The sequence below is a fragment of the Lissotriton vulgaris genome, chromosome 9, assembly GCF_964263255.1.
Source record: "Lissotriton vulgaris chromosome 9, aLisVul1.2, whole genome shotgun sequence".
Lineage (NCBI taxonomy): Eukaryota > Metazoa > Chordata > Amphibia > Caudata > Salamandridae > Lissotriton > Lissotriton vulgaris.
Genome location: NC_141697.1, coordinates 632,163,424 through 632,181,989, shown reverse-complemented (window position 1 = coordinate 632,181,989; position 18,566 = coordinate 632,163,424). Strand labels below are relative to the sequence as shown.

Here is an 18,566-nt window from a genome sequence, read left to right as displayed (position 1 = left end):
ACCACTCACACACCCATTCACACATCCACACAACCATTTACATACCCATTCAGACATGAATACAGTCACTCACATGCCCACTCACTCATCTAAACTCATCTAAACAGTGACTCACACAAATACTTACTGTGCAAAACAGTTGCTCACACCCACTTACTTACCTATACATCCACTTACATAGTCACTCACCCATAGAGCCATTCACACAGCCAGTCACCCATACAGCCACTCACACACTCATCCACCCGTAAAGCCACTCATACAGCAACCAGCCACCGATACAACCACTCACCCAAAGTTCCAGTAACTCACTCACCTATGCATACACCCATTCAGCCACTGAGACACCCACTCCCACACTGATACAGTCACAGTGCCACTTAGAAGACATACATTAGAAATAGTATCACTCATTAGTGCAAAATGAATAGTAATTTAACTTCTGCAGTAGCTTAGTATATCTCTAACTCTCAAACCTTTACTAAACACTTACACTCACCGGGAATTATGTAATCAGTGATGTCATCTGAGATGTCATGAGTGATGTCACTGACCATGTCATGAGTGATGTAATCAGACCCCCCAGGATATAGCGGCATGGATTAGGAAATTTAGCCGAACAAATATGGACATTTAGCAGCATTTTTGCGGCACTTTATTTTCCTCATAATCATTCATTTTCAGCCTTAATTCGATGGAAACTGTTTTAGCAGAGTATTCAACTTTTAAATAGGCATGTTTAAAGTGTCTTCAGATCATTGGAAGCACAGCTACAATCCTAACCTCATGAGAGGGGATCCTATTTCTCCCTGGGATGTTCTAGCACCCTTGTACGCACCCCTGCCGGGAACCACTGCCTCAAGGACCCATGAGGCATGATACCGCTTCCTCAGGTGCCCTAGGGCACAGGATTGTAGTGGGTGGAAATGCATTGCCATGGCTAATGTAAGCATATTAAATATTGCTCTACGCAGACTGGCGTAAGGAAACTAAAGACTTCAAGTGTATTCAGCAGCCAACATAAACCAATCAGAAGAGTTCCATTGGCTCTCTTAATCCTGTTTTGGCTGGTAGCTGCTCTAACTGGCTCCCTGGGAAATAAGAAATCTAAACTGTTTTTTTTTTCCTATCAGAGGAGGCACCATGATGTCCGCTTCAAGGGCCGCCATGCATATAACTTGAATATGCACTGGCGCTGAGCTTTACATTTAGTCACGGCGCCCGTTTTTTTTTATTTTGAATTTCTCCTGCCTCCTGTTTGACGGGTAAGGAAGGAATGGGTTCGGGGGAAACGTGTTTTATATTACAATCACATGCAGCCCAGAGACTCCTGGGTAAAGCTGAAGTATTTCAGTGTTTCTCCTTTAAAATTCCTCCATTGTCATCCAAGCCCCGGACCATAATGCAGGCAGATTCTGAAGGGAGTGTGGGGCTGTGGCAGGGCACAAGGGCTGAACGTCAGGAGTTGTGCCAGGTAGTCCCAGGGTGCCAGTGTGGGAGCGTGGCTCTAATGCTGCCCCATCCTTCTCCATGAGACGAAGCTGTGCTGTTTTTAGTTCTGCTTTCTGTAACAATAAACCCTCTGAGAGGCGTCAATGGCAGACGTACTCACTCCATCTAACAGGGGACCATTTGTTTTCTAGTGCATACATTGCAGTTTTAGGTACGGCAAAATACAATTGTTTGCCCATGATCAGATGATTTATGGTTTAGCACTGAAGGCGAAATTAGAGTCAAGGTGCAATGGCCAGCTACAATCCCACTTTGTGGTCCAGCTGTAAATAAATCTTCATTATTATTGTGTTGTATTTCACGAACGCTCTCGGGAGCAAGATAAACATATTTGTGGCAGCCTCGTTTGCGTTTTGAAAATCTCTTCTTGAGCCAGTTGAAAAATGTTAAACTACACGAACGCCTGCATCCAAAGTAACCCGCTTTTCTCCTGTCACCTTGGGCATGTGTTTCCTTTAGTCACTGCAGCACTAACCATGTAACGTCTTCTGAAGCAAGAAACAGCCACAGCTCAAACTGAACCAGGATCCGCAGCGCTTAGGAAAAAATAAATAGATTGGTGGCACCACAACGGAGGCGAAATATGTGAGGACCTCACTTTCCTATCTTTGAGGCAGAGGCAGTGAAGCAGGGACAGAATGTCTGGATGTTTGCACTGCTGGGGTGCAGTGAAGCTGGGGGCTCAGCAGGAGGCAGCACCCACTCAATGTCCCATATACATTATTACTTTGATCCTACGGTTCCCTTATGACGTTGCAGTCATTTTCAAGACAAACGGCAATGCAAATGCTATTTTGACATCATGTCATAAAACGGAAGATGCGCAGTGGCTTTTGGTGAGAGAAATGAAAGGCGGAGTGTTAGGTACAGGAATGTTTTGGGAGTACTGGGATACTAGGTGAGAATGTTGGTGTTGGGTCTTGCTTCATGAAGAAGAAAGAACCCTCTCTGTCCTGAGGGAATCTTGATATGTGCGCAGTCAAATGAAGAAATGGCTATTGCTCAGTTTTCTCGGAGACATACCAGTCCATCTAAAGTGCACGCAGCCACGCTCATCGAAGCCGGAGGAGTAAGCAGGCAGCTATTACGGCTGTACGCGCCCATGTGGTGACGTAGGTACGTATAGCCAATACGATGTCACCATCTTTTTTGCTGTCTGACGAAGACCTTTTTCGTGGCCAAAAAGGTCAATTTCGCGGTCATCGAGCCCTTCAGCTGATTTTGTGATTATTTTGGGAATCGCAAAATCGCGAAAAGCTGGAGGGTCTGTGTAATATGCGAGGTCATAAGCAGTACATGTGGCTATGTAAGTTACAGTCAGCTCTGTTAGCTATACCTGCTGAATTTCAATGGTTTTGTACGAGTCAAATCTGAGCCTAACTATAATATCCCTGTAACCTTTGTTTTTTTTCAGTGAACATATTTGTATACATACACACACTAACACTAAGTCAGGAGAACACGTTTTCCCTCGCTGCTGTAGAAGAGAAACTGGAGCACATGTAAAGAGAGATGTGCAACAAAAGTTGTACTTGAAAGGTAAAGAAACAAAAGTCTACATGACAGTATTCAACTCTTATTGCTAAACATTTGGTACTTAAAAAAAACTTTCAATGGGAGTTACAACAAACGACATTGACCAAACTACATTAAAAAGCAGCTTTTTATTAACAAACACTTATTTCCACAAAAAATAAACGTGTGATGGTGAAATGGTCCTCCGATTTCAAACTGAATGGGACTGATTGAAAAGCAGCTATTTGGAAATACCCTCTCAAAACATGATCACAGAGTTATTCCTCCAAGTATGACAAAACCTTTTACAAATCATCATAGTTTTATGAAAGGCTGACAGTGCTTAAAAATGCTGGAGGGTATTTTCTTATTTCAGACAACCCCTTAAGGTGCTATTTGTGACCAGGGACAGTCCCGAACCTGCAGATGCTATGCCTCAAACAGGGCACAGCTTTCTGAGGGACACTTTAATCAGTAAAATTAAGCAATGGGGAACACCAGGAAATTCTCTCTATATTTTAACCCCTGAGATGCTTAGACAGCTTTGTTCCAATAATCACTTGGGCTCACAAGGCAATCTTTGATGACACAAAACAGGTCAAATTGTGTAAAATGTATCAGTCACTTCAACAAGGTCTCTGACAAACCCCATGGCCTCTTTTAAACTTTCTCCATTGGTGGTTCTGGATCCAACAATAGCATTCCTGGGTTCCAAATCCAGACACATCAGATAAAACTTAGAGGACAACTGCACAGGGATGCCATCCGCTTCTCCTGCTCTCCCACAATGAATCATTTTGTTATGGTGTTCCTGTTGCAAAAGAAAAGTATACGTTTTGTTAAGATAGGAAGATACAAGTGGAAATGTGGCTGATGGGCTGGGCTTGGTACACTTGAAGTCATAGCACAGTACTACGAAAATTGACCGCTATTAGAAAAATAGATTTATCACATTCTGGGTGGTTACATGGATTATGACAAATTCAAGTTACTCACAGTAATGACTGTTGTGCTTGAGGACATAAATTCACTATTCTTGAGACTCATGGGAAGTTAAGGACTGCAAGAAGATGTAAGTCAATCTATTTGTTGCCATGAACGCTACTTGAAAAATGTAACATTCAGGCAAATGAATGTCCTGGGCCCTGCACTCAACCAGCCAAGATCTAGATCGTTTATCCTAATGCAGTCCGGACAATGGTTAATGGCTGTATAGAATAGAGAAGCAAAAGAAGGTGCATCATCTGGAGGAAGGGAAATTTAGGACTACCAGTATAGTAGTCACTTGTGCAAGTTACATGCTTACTTGCTAGTCCAGTTCTTAATCCTATAAACAAATTGAAGATTATAAACCACCTTTAACAGGATGGGAAGTAAAATTGGAGCTGACCAAAGACTGTACCCAAGAGACTAACAAAATTACACAAGGTAGAAGGATGAGAAACCATGAAGAGACGTCCTAGGCCACGTACCCAACAACCCCAAGGAAAGAGGTTCCGCCCAAGAATGGTCATGGCAATGCAATAGCAAATATGGAAAGCGATCCGGCAGGTGCCAGGGGGCAAAGTAGGGTCGGTGAATGATGAGCACACCTGCATAGACTTCCTCTCCACCAGTCTGAGAGATAAACTAACATTTCTAAAGGAAACAAGAGGCTGAAACATAATAGCAGTCTTGTGGAAACTGGCTAACATGTCAATAAAAGGGCACTAAGGATCCTTTTATTTGAAAGGGGTGTTAAAATTTCAACTGTACGCCTCATAAGCATGAAACACAAATGCATTAAGAACAAGTTACTTACCGTCGGTAATGCCATTTCTGGTAGAGACTGGATATAGAAAATCCTGAGCAGTACCTCAGTGCTCCAATAGAAGGCCTCGACTGATCTGCGTAAAAGTCATGCGATGTGCACAGTGACTATATAGGCTCCACCCGGCATGCTGACAATTTACTTCCATACGAAATTTAATCCATATGTGAATTCAATGAAAAGGTGATCATTTAATAGGTGATTCTTGGTACAACAAATATAAAAACAATGGAGCCTCTCCTCCTCCATAACCTTTAACAATACCCAGTGCCAGGCACTGCCAGATCGAGGACAAAACTAACAGCATCACCTCAGACGGATGGGTGTGAAGGTGGTCAATGCACTTGTCTCAACACCAAGCTACAAATCTGTCTCAAGGGAAGGTGTATACAAACTTCATTGAAGGATGCCTGGTTGCCAGAATAACATAAGCAACCTCAGAACGAATGTTTAAATCGCTCAGCTACTGCAGCTCAATCATCAGGCAAGAAGCTGGAGTATGCGTGGATTGGGGGAGTAGACCCGACCCTGCTGCTGTGACAGGATATCCTACCAAAGAGCCAGCTTGATTGAAGGCAAGATGCTCAGACCCAGTAGTTCTGGATACCAATGTCTCTGTGCCAAGTCTGGAGGCACTAGAATGACTTGGGTCTGATCGGTCCTGGTCTTTCTTAGGACCTGGGGCAGGACTGGTATTGGCAGAAAGGCATACAGGAGTCGCACGTTCCACTGTAAGCCGAATGAGTCTCCTAGGAGAGTTGCTGATGGGAAACTCCAACACTGCTTTTTCTTGGCAGTGGTGAAATCAAGCCTAGGTTTTCCTTTTCTGAGACCTTGCACCACTTCCAGATATAAAAGCAATTCATGGTCTGCAAGGCTTCAACAGCTGAGTTTGTCTGCCAAGATGTTCAGAGATCCTGCTAAGTGTTGTAAGAACCGGAAGATGTCCTGATGTTCCAGCCATTTCCACAGGGTGCATAACTCCACCTCGCCCTGCATGTTGCAGTACTATGTGGCGTTGTTGTTGTCCGTGAAGGAGTAGTTTCTTTTCTGTAACTCCAGTTCTGTAGTAGGGGTATCTCTGTTAATCTAGCGAATAGTCCCACCCGTGTGCGTGGACCCCGGAGCAATCAAAAATAATCTCTTAAGCTGTCTTCATTGCAGTCCTGCATAGACACTTAGGAGAAAATTAAAGACAATAATGCAGCCTGTACCTACAAGGCTACACTGCCCAGTACTTCAGCTAGAAATTCCAAGGACATAACCTCAAAAACACATTAAACACAATCTGTCAAGTTTCACCCATAGAGAAACTTTCCTCCCCTCACCAAATCCTTGAAATGATAGAGAGGAAGGTAGGGACAGACAAGCCTCCATAGGCTGCCATTATGTGTCTGGAAAAGGGATACCGTGCCTTTAAGGAACTCTGGAGACCCTCGGTATCCCAGCATGCTCAGCCCCTTCCTTTACCTTCAGTTCTTTTTGAAGGTGCATAAAGCAAGGCCTGTAGTATACATCACAGTACCATTTTCTCCATCGGGGAGGAGGGCGGGGGCTTATGACTATAACAGAGATACCCCTACTACAGAACTGGAGTTACAGAAAAGAAACTACTCCTTCTGTAGTAGAGGATCTCTGTGTATAGTCATCATCTAGTAAATAGAATGGCAAGCCCATCCAAAAACAACCCGGCGGTGGAGAAATATAGACAACACCACTATTGTGCGAACAGATTCTGCAGCGAAGCCTGCCCAACCTGAGCATCTGCTCTGGCATCCCAGTCCAGACAGTAGTGCTTAGCAAAGGTGTGGACCGACTTCCAAGTGGCCGCCCTGCAGATATCGGCAATGGGAACATTTAGAAGCAAAGCTGTTGTAGCTGCTTTGCCCCTGGTAGAATGAGCCTTAGGCTTACCCTCTAAGGTCTTATTCGCTTTCTGATAACAGAGCTGGATACATGACACAATCCACCTAGAGATGGACTGCTTCAAAGTAGCCAGACCAGTCCTAACCGACCCATAGTTGACAAACAGCTTGTCGGACCTACGAATATCCTTGGTCTTATCCAGATAGAATTTCAACACCCTTCTGACATCCAGGGAATGTAGAGACCGTTCCGCTGGAGTGGAAGGATTCAGGAAAAATGTTGGCAAAGTTATAGTCTGATTAACATGAAAATCAGAAATCACATTGGGAAGGAACTTCGGGTGAGTACGTATAACAACCTTAGCAGCATGAAATACAGTATAAGGTTCCTGGCAACACAATGCCTGAATTTCACTCACCCTGCAGGCAGATGTAATGGCCACGAGGAACGCCGCCTTCAAGGACAGGTGCTGCAGTGAAGCCTTATGGATAGGCTCAAAGGGTTCCTTCATCAGCCTGGACAGCACATCATTCAGCTCCCATGAAGGCGAAGGAAGCCGAACAGGAGGGAACACCTTCAACCCTTCCAAAAAACCCTAATCACAGGAATCTGAAAGAAGGAGGTCTGTGAAGGGCATTTCCTGTAAGCAGTCAATGCAGTCAGATGAACTTTAATGGAATGTTAATTAAGGCCAGACTGAGCTAGATGCAGAAGGTACGGAAGGATAACATCCTCCTTGCAGGTCGTTGGATCATAGTTCTTAGACATGCACCAGATGCAGAATCTCTTCCATTTGTAAGCATAAGAGGTCCTCGTAGATGGCCTCTTAGCCTGCTTCAATATGTCATTGCAATCCTCAGGAAGATTCAAGTGGCCATATTGCACTATCTCAGGAGCCATGCCGCCAAACTCAAAGACGAGAGGTTGGGGTGCACCATCTGCCCCCCGAACTTCGTGAGAAGGTCCGGCCGACACGGCAGCCGCCCATGAGTCAGGATTGACCAGTGAAGCAGGTCCATGAACCACCACTGCATGGGCCATTCCGGAGCAATGAGAATCATCCGCGCTCGGGACTGGGCCAGCTTGATGAGCACCGCCGGAATCAGGGGAATGGGTGGAAAAGCGTACAAAAAGCTGTTCGACCAGCTGATCCATAACGCGTTCCCCAGGGTCCCCAGTTGGTAATACCTCGAGGCGAAGTAGCAGCATTTGCTGTTTTTGGCGGAGGCGAACAGATCCACGCCTGGAGTGCCCAACATGGCGAAGATGTCATCGAGCACCTCGTTGTTTATGACCCATTCGTGGTTTTCTTGAAGCAACCTGCTGAGGGCATCCGCCTGAACATTCTGCACACCGGGCAGATGAGTCGCCATTATAGTCAGTCCTCTGCTAGAAGCCAGAGCCAGATCGACTGCGCCTCCTGTGACAGTGTGCGCGATCTTAAACCCCCCTGATTGTTGAGGTAATACATCGTGGTCGTATTGTCCGTCTGCACAAGCAAGGAGTTGGTCTGGAAGGACTGATGAAAAGCCTTCAGTGCCAAGTGAACCGCTCTGAGTTCCAGGAAATTGATGTGATACGTGGACTCCGCCGGAGACCACATTCCGTGGATCTGTAGATGATCTGAATGCGCTCCCCAGCTCAGGAGAGACGCATCCGTCACGACAGTCTGAGTCGGGATGTCCTTGTGGAAAGGAACCCCTCTGAGGAGATTCTCTGCCGAGCACCACCATCTCAGGGATTGTTGGACATGAAGAGACTACTGAATCTGGTCGTCCCAACACCCTTTCCTCTGGTCCCACTGGTCCTCCAAACATTCCTGTAGCAGCCTCATGTGTAGGCACGCGTGCGGAGTGAGGAAGACACAAGAGGCCATCGATCCCAGTAGAGAAGACACCGTCCTCACTGTTGTAGATGGAGCAGCTATGAGAGCCGGAGCCTTCCGAAGGATGCATAAGCGTCTCTCCTCTGAAGGAGACACGCTTGCCAACAGCGTATTGATGGAGGCTCCCAAGTACTGCAGGCACTCCACAGGAATCGGGACAGACTTGGACAGATTCATGTGCAACCCCAGACTGTTCAACAGGACGGCCGTCCTGTTGAAGTGCAACTGTGCTTCCTGGAAGGTGGAGGCTTTGATCAACCAGTCTTCCAGGTATACAAACACCTTATTTTTTCGCAGGTGCGCTGCTCCCACAGCCATGCATTTCGAAAAAATCCTGGGTGCAGACTTCAGTCCAAACGGTAGTACGGTGTACTGATAGTGATTGGCGCCGACGAGGAAGCGCAGGAACTTCCGATGTTTCCGTGCAATGGGCACATGGAAGTACGCATCTTGCAGATCTATCGCACACAGCCAGTCTCCTCTCTGCAGCTGAGGATAATCCTGGAGCAAAGACAGCATTCGAAACTTTTCCCTGCGAATCCACTTGTTTGCTTGTCGCAAATCCAGAATGGGTCTGAACTCGTTCTTGTCCTTTTTCTGGACTACGAAGAAGCGGGAGTAAAGGCCCTTTCCCCTTTGAGACAGAGGGACGTCTATCACCCTTTTTCTTAACAGGGTATCGGCCTCCGCCTGGAACTCGCGCAGCCAGAACTGCGAGCTGACCAGTGGGATCGCTGGAGGCGGACTGGTGAACTGAAGACTGTATCCATTGCAAACAATATTCAGCACCCACTTGTCTTGAGTAATGTTTCTCCACTCTGCCAGGTAATGTTGGATGCTTCCCCCCACCGGAGCGGGTAACGGATGAGGGGGAAGAAGCACCTCAGGGTCTAGACCCAGCCAGGCCTTTGGTCGCGGATGAGGTCTGCTGACCACCACGGCCCCTCTGGTGCTTTTGGAACGGGCGCCGCTGGAACTGCTGCTGCTTCGGTTGTTGTTGCTGCCCAGCCTGCCGACCTTGCCCTCTACCTTGCGCCCGTACCGTCTTTGGAACGAGCAGAAGGTCTTCTTCTGTTCCTTCGGCTTCTCCAATCCGACAGCCGTCAATGTCTCCACCTCCGCCTTCATGCGAGCCATCTCCTCGTACGCGTGTTTTCCAAAGAGGGTCTCACCCAAGAAGGGTAGATTGGCAACCCTCTGCTGCGCCTCGGGCTTCAAGGACGTCAAACGCAGCCAGGCGTGGCGCCTCAGGTTGACCCCATGGCAGTATCCATGCGCTGCCAGGAGGGAGGAATCCGCAGCTTAACTGATAACCTGGTTGGAGACCATCAGTCCTTCATTAAGGATTTCTTGGAAATCCTCCCTGTTCTCCTGGGGAAGGAGTTCCACGAACCGTGTAAGGGACTCCCAAAGGGACCAATCATAACGTCCCAACAGGGCTGAGGCACTTGTGGCCTTCATAGACGTGGATGCCGTCCCGCAGACCTTCCTGCCTGCCAAATCCATCCAGCAGCTCTCCTTGTCAGGAGGCATTGTCGATGACGGGGTGTTGACGGTGGCTTCCTCGCCGCCGTCACAATCACTAAACCCGGTGCAGGGTCCAGGCGAAGAAACGCAGGATCCGAGTCAGGGGCCCGATACTTCTTATGCAGCCTGGAAGGCGCTGATTTCGTAGCAGCTGGGGTGAGGGAGAGCTCTGAGGCGGGTTCCACCAGCCGAGGCACCAACGAAAACAAGGGGCGAGACAACTGTTTCTTGTGCAGGGTCTCGAAGATGACGGACGTCGAGGGCGTGGGCACCGTGAGTGTGATGCCCAGCTTCGCCGCACCTCGCAGCAACACCTCCTGGAAGGAGACAATGTCGTCTATCAGGGACACCCTAATCCGAGGGGAGTTCGATAGGGTCGGCGAGAAGTCCCTGGCACTGGACGCATCCGTGTGGCGGGATCTAGACCTGTCCCTCCTAAGGCGCTGTCTGGACCTCGGAAACGAGCGACGGCGACCTATCTCTCCGTGAGCGAGACCTCGACCTCTGCGGCTTTGGACGTTCCGCGGGCCGGACAGGAGGGCGCTGTGGAGGCCAAACCGGGAGCCTAGGTTGTGGAGGTCCCGTAGGCGGCAACGGCAACAGAGGTAGCGAGGCCGACCTTGGAGGAGCCGGTGGAGGAGGACGGTGAGGAGGAACCGGAGGAGGTGGAGAAGTAGGAGGTTGTGGAGGAGGAGTCGGGGTACGCCGAGGAGAAGGTGTAGGAGACCTGGGTTTGGAGGGTGAGTAGACTTGAGAGTACCCCGAGCCCGGAGACTGTCCCACTCTCCTTTTCTTCTTCTTGTTCTGCCCAGAGGGGGGGCGATCTTGAGGCCCAACCCCTCGTAGACGAGCGACCGCGCCGCCGCGACTGTGTGGTCGCTGAACCGAAGACTCCGTCTTGGTCCTAGAACGCCTAGGCTTCCTCCTTCCCTTCGACGTCGATGAGCGTTTCCTTGACGTCGACTAACGTCGCCTTGACATTGACGAACGTCGTCTCGACGTCGACTCGACGTCTACGAGCGTCTGCTCGGCGTCGATGGCCGTCGTTTCAACGTAGACGGTCGATGCCTCAACAGCGATTGTCTTCTCGACAACGGCGATCTCCTCGGCGTCGACGACCTACGTCTCGACGCTGATCTTCGTCTCGACGCCGCTGACTTACGAATCGATGGTGACCGGCGGTGTCACCTTGACGGCGAGCGCCGGTGTCTTGATAATGGCTCGACGACGAGTCAGTCCTTGACGTCGACCTTGTCGGAGATCTCGACGTCAGTCCCCTCAGCGTCGAACGTCGACGGCGCTTCGACCCAGAGCCCTGGGGAGACGGGTAACAGACTGTGGTCATTCCTTTCGACGTCGAGGCCATCGACGTAGACCGGTGGCGTTTTTTGGCCTTTTCCTTACTGGGGAGCCCCCCAGAGGCCTGCACACGGGCAGAGGAAGGAGCCCCTTCATGCCCAGACCCACCTTGTCCTTGCTGCCTTCTCTGCTCCAGGCCTTGGAGCCTGGTCTTCGCCCTGTCCTTCAGGGTTCTTTTAGGGAACTGCAGACATATCACACTCCTCAGGAACATGAGAAGAAGGCAGACAGTATGCACACCATTTGAGGATCTGATTTTGCCTTTTTCCTAGAGCACTCAGGGCATTTATTAAATAAGGCAGGCATATTTGATGAAAAAAACACTCCAAACACCAGAGAAACTCCAGCAAAGATGAGAAAAGGCAAAAAGACGTTGAGTGAACACGCTAACACTTTAAAAGTGCAATTTTTAGACAAAAAAAGCTAAAAAAAGGGAGAGCTCAATGCTCCAGGGTCCTGCTAGCAGGAGCCGGAAAAAAGAACTGAAAGCAAAAGTAAGGGGCTGAGCATGCTGTGATACAGAGGGTCTCCAGAGAGTTCCTTAAAGGCACAGTATCCCTTTTCCAGACACATAATGGCAGCCTATGGAGGCTTGTCTGTCCCTACTTTCCTATCTATCATTCTAAGGATTTGGTGAGGGGAGGAAAGTTTTTCTATGGGTGAAACTTGACAGATTGTGTTTAATGTGTTTTGAGGTTACGTCCTTGGCATTTCTAGCTGAAGTACTGGACAGTGTAGCCTTGTAGGTACAGGCTGCATTATTGTCTTTAATTTTCTCCTAAGTGTCTATACAGGACTGCAATGAAGACCGCTTAACCACATGCGTGAGAGCGGAATTCCGCTCGCAGGCTGAGTTTTTCTAAATCGCATGTTACGTGACGAGCTGGGCTCGTCATCAGCGTGCGAGGAGGCTACGCCATGACAAGCCCAGCTCGTCATCAGCCCCGAAGGGGTTAAGAGATTATTTTTGATTGCTCCGGGGTCCACGCACATGGGCGGGACTATTCACTAGATTATGACTATACACAGAGATACCTTACTACAGAACAACTGAGTCAGCCTCCCTTTGATTGATAGTAATAAGGCTTTCTACTCAAAGTTGTTGTGGAGGAAGCTTTACACAAGAGACCAGGGCCCTCTTATCTTTACCTCTTCCAGAAGGCCACTCCACTTCAGAAGTGATGCATCTGTCACTGCTCTTAACTCATGGAGGGGAAAGGAGAGAGATCTGGTGCTGACCGGATCGCAGTTCAGTGGTCACCACTGCAGGTCTCTCGCAGTCTCCTCCAACATCTGGACTCGGTCAGAGAGATCCAATTGACCTCTCCCACTGCAGAGCCTGCATATGCCATCTGTTGCATTTTACCAGCACAATGCAGAAGGCCATCAGATGCAGAAGGCCATAAAAGCCATCACCCTCAGAGTAAATCTCACTGAAATCCAGGCTTGAGGCTGAAACATTGGAATAATGGCCTGAATGTCCTCCGCACAGGAGGGAAGGTGCAAAACTGTACTGTGTCCAGAATAGTTCAAATGAAAGGGAGTGTTTGAGAAGGAGATATATGTGACTGTCATGTTGACAGAGAACCCCAACAAATGAATAAGGTTTGCCACACTATGGAGATGGATGGCGAAACAAGCCCCCATTCAAAATCCGATCGTCGATGTAGGGGAAAACTGGGATCCCCAACCTCCTGAGGGGAACAACAATCCACCTGAGGGACACTGGCGAGGCCAAATGAGAGCCCAGAAAAGTGAAAGGGCTTGGGGCTCACCGTGAACCGGAGATTACACTTATGGGCCTGTAGGACGCTGATATGGAAATAAGTGACCTTCAGGTCCAATGCTACTATCCAGTCTCCAGGGTCCGGACAGACAAGACCTGGGCAAAGGTGGGCATCTTGCATCGGTCCTTCCTTAGAAAGGTGCTGAAAAGGGAAAGATCCAGAAAAGGATGGATATATCCATTCTATTTCAGCACTCGAAAGTAGCAGCTTGTCCACCGCCTACTTCTGGTGTCAGAACCCTCTTGATAGTTTCTATGGCCAAAAGTGCCTACATTCCATAGTCCAAGAAGGGCCGATTATCCTCCAACAACTGTTGTACAAACAGTGGCATTAGTGGTGGTGTCTTAAAAAAACAAAAGTGTGTAACTTCATTGCACAATCTGCAGCACCAACTCGTCCAAGGTGACCACTTGCAGTGCAGGCAGAAAGTGCTGTATCCTGCTTGATTGCTGTGCATTGAGGAGGGCGCCTAAAGAGGTTATGCAGGGGTGGTAGCTGGAGGGGTGGAGAACTGGGTAGGAGTATGCACTTGCTTTCCACGTGGCATGTGAGTGCCTCTACCTTGGTCACAAAAAGTCTGGGGCCCTTGCAGGCCTTATGCACGGGTGTTGCTGGCAAAGCTGAAATCCCTTACCGTAGTTATATGAGGAACAAAAGGAGGGGTGATGCTTGCTCCGAGCAGTGGCCAATTCCAAGGACTGAGCAGCGAGTCTGTTGTCCAGTGCTGCATCAGCCTTGTCACTCAACACATGCGAACCAACGAAAGGTATGTCCACTAAGCTTGATTGGATATCCCCAGAAAAGTAAGTCGATTGTAGCCAAAGGTGGGGCCTGAGGACCACTGTAGACCCCAATGCCCTTCCAGTGGAGACAGTGATGTTCAATACACATTGTATGGTGAATTTAACCGCATCCTGGCCATGCCCTTGGTAAGAGTAGCTCGGACTACGTCAGGAACCATGGAGAGCCCCTGTATCATCAAATGGCACAGTGTGTGGCAATAACAGCCCATAAGGCAAGTTGTACTGACCTATCACAGGGCCAAGCTGGTGGAGGAAAAAATAATTTTGCCAAGCATGTCCACCGTCTTTGACTCTGCCCGGAGGGGCAGTGGGGAAGGACCCTGAATTGACTCTTGCTGAGGATGCCTGCACCACCAAACTTTCGGGAGTGGAATGCAGTGTCAAAAATGAGTGGTCTCCCGGAGCCAATCGATGACAGCGTGCCACTTGGTATTTTACTGGGACCTCGAAGAGGGCTTTTACCAGCACTCCAGGCGGGCATCATAAGGGCCCCCTTAAATGGAAGCATGGGTTCTGAGATAGTTTATCCTGATGGAAGACCACTGTCAATAAGTTAGTTTGCACTTCAACCATCGGAAGCTGGAAGTCAAGGGTGTCAGCAACCCGTCTGATCACCATTTCAAAAGATGCGCTCTTCTCTGTGGCCAGGCCAGAAAGAGTGACTAAATTGGTGTTAGGAGAGGTGTCTAGCCCACTGGTGTCACTAAATTCCTCATCCAAGTTCTCTTTGGGAAACATTAGTCACTGTTGTCAGCCAAGTGAAAGACCCCGTACTCGGACTTCACATCAATTTCTCTTATGTCAGGGCAAAAAGGTTGCCCAGGTTGCGACAGAGTCCCCTATGTGTCCTCTCGGGAGTTGGAATGGACCACAGGATCATCAAGTGCCGTTGGTGACATCACTGTAGAATCAGGCATCGGTATGGGACGTGGAGCCATTGTGGGGCCAGGCTGGACCTATTAGCTTACCCTGAGGGACAACCAGCATAGTGGACAAGAGAATCCACTTCAATACTTCGTGCAATGCTCACAAAATCCTTACCTTCCAAGCACCCCCTATTTTGTTCAACTTACTATCTCCATATGTCCTACGCTGTGAGTTGCGCTTGGCGGACCTTCACCTGGCATGCATTCCTCCAGTCAGAAGAGCAAGAGGGCACTCGTTTCGTGCGATGGGAGTCAGCCCTTTGGAACACCCCCCACCCGGTGACCATCAGGAACATTCAGAATCATGGGCCTTCAGAAAGGCTGTGAAGACCTGGCTCTTTCCGGTCTAATCCCATTTCTATCTTCTCTTCTAAAATCTGTCTCTGGAACCAGCACCGGGACACCCGTTGCTGGGGCAGCCATGGGCTCTACAAATCAATTAACAAACATAGGGTAGAGAATTCGCCAACAGTAACATAGTTGACGACCTCTCGATTCCATAAATTAACAAAGAACAGGTTACTTACCTTTGGTAACGATATATCTGTAAGAAATATAGGTTAGTTATAGATTCCTTACCTTAGAATTACCCTCAGGCATCAGACTGGATCTGGAAAGTTTTTAGTCAGCAGTAACCCTGCGCGTCAGAAGGTGGCGTCGGTTGACTCCCCGTGCGTGGACATCAGTTCTGTACACGACTTTTCATGCCAGAAGCGCAGAGCCATGCAAGACGGTGACCACTGGTGCACAAAACTAGGGTCCTGAAAGGATATCCTTAACCCTAGAAGTCAGTTCGCAGACCGGAGAGGATGGGTGGGGCGGTAAGGAATCTATAATTAACCTATGTTTCTTACAGATCTATCGTTACCGAAGGTAAGTAACTTGTTCATCTAAAAGAAACAGTTGGTTAGATTCCTTACCTTAGAATAGATACCCCAGCAATACCAACCACGGAGGTGGGTCTGTGAACCAAGTTCACAGCAGAAAGTCCTGGAAAACAGAACGGCCAAAGAAGCGGTCTCTCCAGACTTGGCTGTCCAGGAGTAGTGTCTCGTAAATGTGTCCAGCAATGCCCACATAGCTGCCTGACCGATGTCATTTAAGGGAACTCCTCGTCCCAAAGCAGTAGTAGCTGCCGTCGCCCTGGTGGAATGAGTGCGCAGCCCTACTGGAGGCTCCTTCTTAGCCAAAGATTAGCAGGCGTTGATGCACAGAGCAACCCACCTGGAAATGGTCTGTTTGTGCACGGCCCGACCTTTCTTAGCGCCCACATAACCAACAAAGAGCTGGTCGTCCACCTGGAATTGTTTGGTACGATCCAAGTAGAAAGAAAGCGCACATTTTGGATCCAGACGGTGGAGCCTCTCTTCCTCTTTTGAAGGATGCGGAGGTGGGAAGAAGGTGGGAAAGGTGATGGTTTGGCCAATGTGGAAAGAAGTAACCACCTTGGGAAGAAAGGAGGGTCTGGTTCTAAGGACGATCTTGTCCGGATGGACAGCTAGAAAGGGAGGCTTGGAAGACTGAGCTTGTAGTTCACTCACCCTGCGCGCAGAGGTGATGGCTACCAGAAAAGCAGTTTTAAAAGTGAGAAGTGGACAGTTATGCAGTAGCTCAAAGGGAGCACACAAGATATGCAAGAACTAAGTTCAAGTTCCACTGGAAATCTATTTACAACAGGGGAATTGAAAAGAGAAGGCTGATCAGGGAGCCAGCGGAAGTGTGAAATGGCCGAGAGGTAACCCTTAAGAGTGCCAGAGCAGAGCCCTGCTGGGCCAAAGATAGGAGGGACACAAGAACCTCAGAAAGAGAGGCAGAAAGGGGATCCACATCCTATGCTGTGCACCATGCCACAAATGTATTCCATATGTAGGTGTATACTGTCTTAGTGGAAGGATGCCTGGCTGCCAAGATTACAACACAGAGGTGGAGGCTGGACAGGTTTGGGTGGAGCACACAATGGAAAATATAATTCCTAGGCAATGTATAATCACAATAACACAAATACAATACAAAAATGATAACAGGTTCGGTGGAGGACCATTCCCTGCTGCTGCGACAGAAGAGACTGCAGAAGAGTCAGTTGGATCGGAGGATCGATGGCCAAGTTGAGCATCTCGAGATACCAGACTCTGCGTGCCCAATCTGGAGCCACAGAATAACTTTTGCCCGGTCACGCTTCATCTTCTTCAGCACTCTGGGCAAAAGTGGTATAGGCGGAAAGGCATATAGAAGACCGCAACTCCACTCGCTACGATTTCTGCCTTAGAAATTCCAAAGCGCAGAATTGCTGATATTGTGCGTTGTCTTCGGTGGCGAATAGATCTAACCAAGGCTCACCCCACTGTTGAAAGATGAACTTGTACCACCTTCGGGTGAAGACTCCATTCGTGTTCCATCATGCGCCTGGAGCGGAGTTAGTCTGTCCTGGCGTTCAATGAACCTGCCAGGTGTTCAACTCCAGGGATATGCCCTGATGTTCCAGCCATGTCCAAAGGCGGAGGGCCTCTTGACATAGGGTCCATGACCCCACCCCAACTTGTTTGTTGCAGGACACAGCAGCGGTGTTGTCCGTGAACACCTGCACTGCTCTTCCGTGACAGAGGGAAGGAATGCTTTGAGTGCCAGATGGCTCGCCTGAAGCTCCTTGAAGGTTGATGTGGAGCTTGGATTCCGCCGGAGACCAGAGGTCTCTGATCTCCGCCTCTCCCATATTGTCGCCCCATCCCAGAATAGATGCGTCTGTCACCACTGTGTGTTCTAGTTGGGGGAGGGAGAGGAATCTGCTGTTGACACAATCCTGGTTCGTGAGCCACCACTGCAATTGTTGTGCAGTGCCCTCTGAGATCTGGACGCAATCGGACAGATTCCCTTGATGCTGCGCCCACTGGAACTTCATGTCCCACTGCAGAGCCCGCATATGCCACAGGGCATGATTGACTAAAAGGATGCAGGAGGCCATGAGGCCCAGCAGTCTTGGGGTCATCCTGACCAAAACCCGGGATAGAGGCGGAAATATCGGAATCATAGCCTGAATAGCCCAGACTCACTGTTCGGGAGGATACACCCGAAACTGCATTGTGTCCAGAACCGCTCCGATGAAGAGGAGCTTCTGAGAGGGGGTCAGGTGTGACTTCGGCACGTTGATGGAGAACCCCAGAAAATTCAGAAGGTCGGCTGTAGTCTGGAGGTGGAGACGACAGCCTGGGGCGAGTCTGCCTTTAACAGCAAGTCATCGAGATAAGGGGCGACTGGAACCCCTGATTTGCACACATGAGCTGCGACCACCACCATCACTTTCGTGAACACCTGAGGGGCGCTGTTGAGGCCAAAAGGGAGCACAGTAAACTGAAAGTGATCGTGACCTACCGTGAACGGCAGGCAACTCCCGTGGAATGGCAGGACAGAGATGTGAAAGTAGGCGTCCTGCAAGTCCAACGCTACCATTCAGTCTCCAGGGTCGATAAGACCTGAGCGAGCGTCAACATCGTGAACTTCTCCTTCCGGCGGAAGCGGTTGACGTTCCTGAGATCCAAGATAGACCCGGATCTTTGGCCTTCTAGGGTACCAGAAAGTAGT

At 49.0% G+C, this 18,566-nt stretch overlaps 1 protein-coding gene across 1 annotated transcript in view; it reads right to left on the bottom strand.

Annotated features, from left to right (window-relative positions):
• Positions 1–3,157: 3,157 nt before the first annotated feature.
• The window catches only part of SART1 (spliceosome associated factor 1, recruiter of U4/U6.U5 tri-snRNP), a 598,340-nt gene continuing 582,931 nt past the window's right edge, over positions 3,158–18,566 (bottom strand). The window contains exon 20 of the mRNA XM_086938291.1: positions 3,158–3,838. Within this exon, the coding sequence (XP_086794417.1) occupies positions 3,820–3,838 (19 nt within the window). The 3' untranslated portion in view covers positions 3,158–3,819. The remainder of the gene's footprint in view (positions 3,839–18,566) is intronic.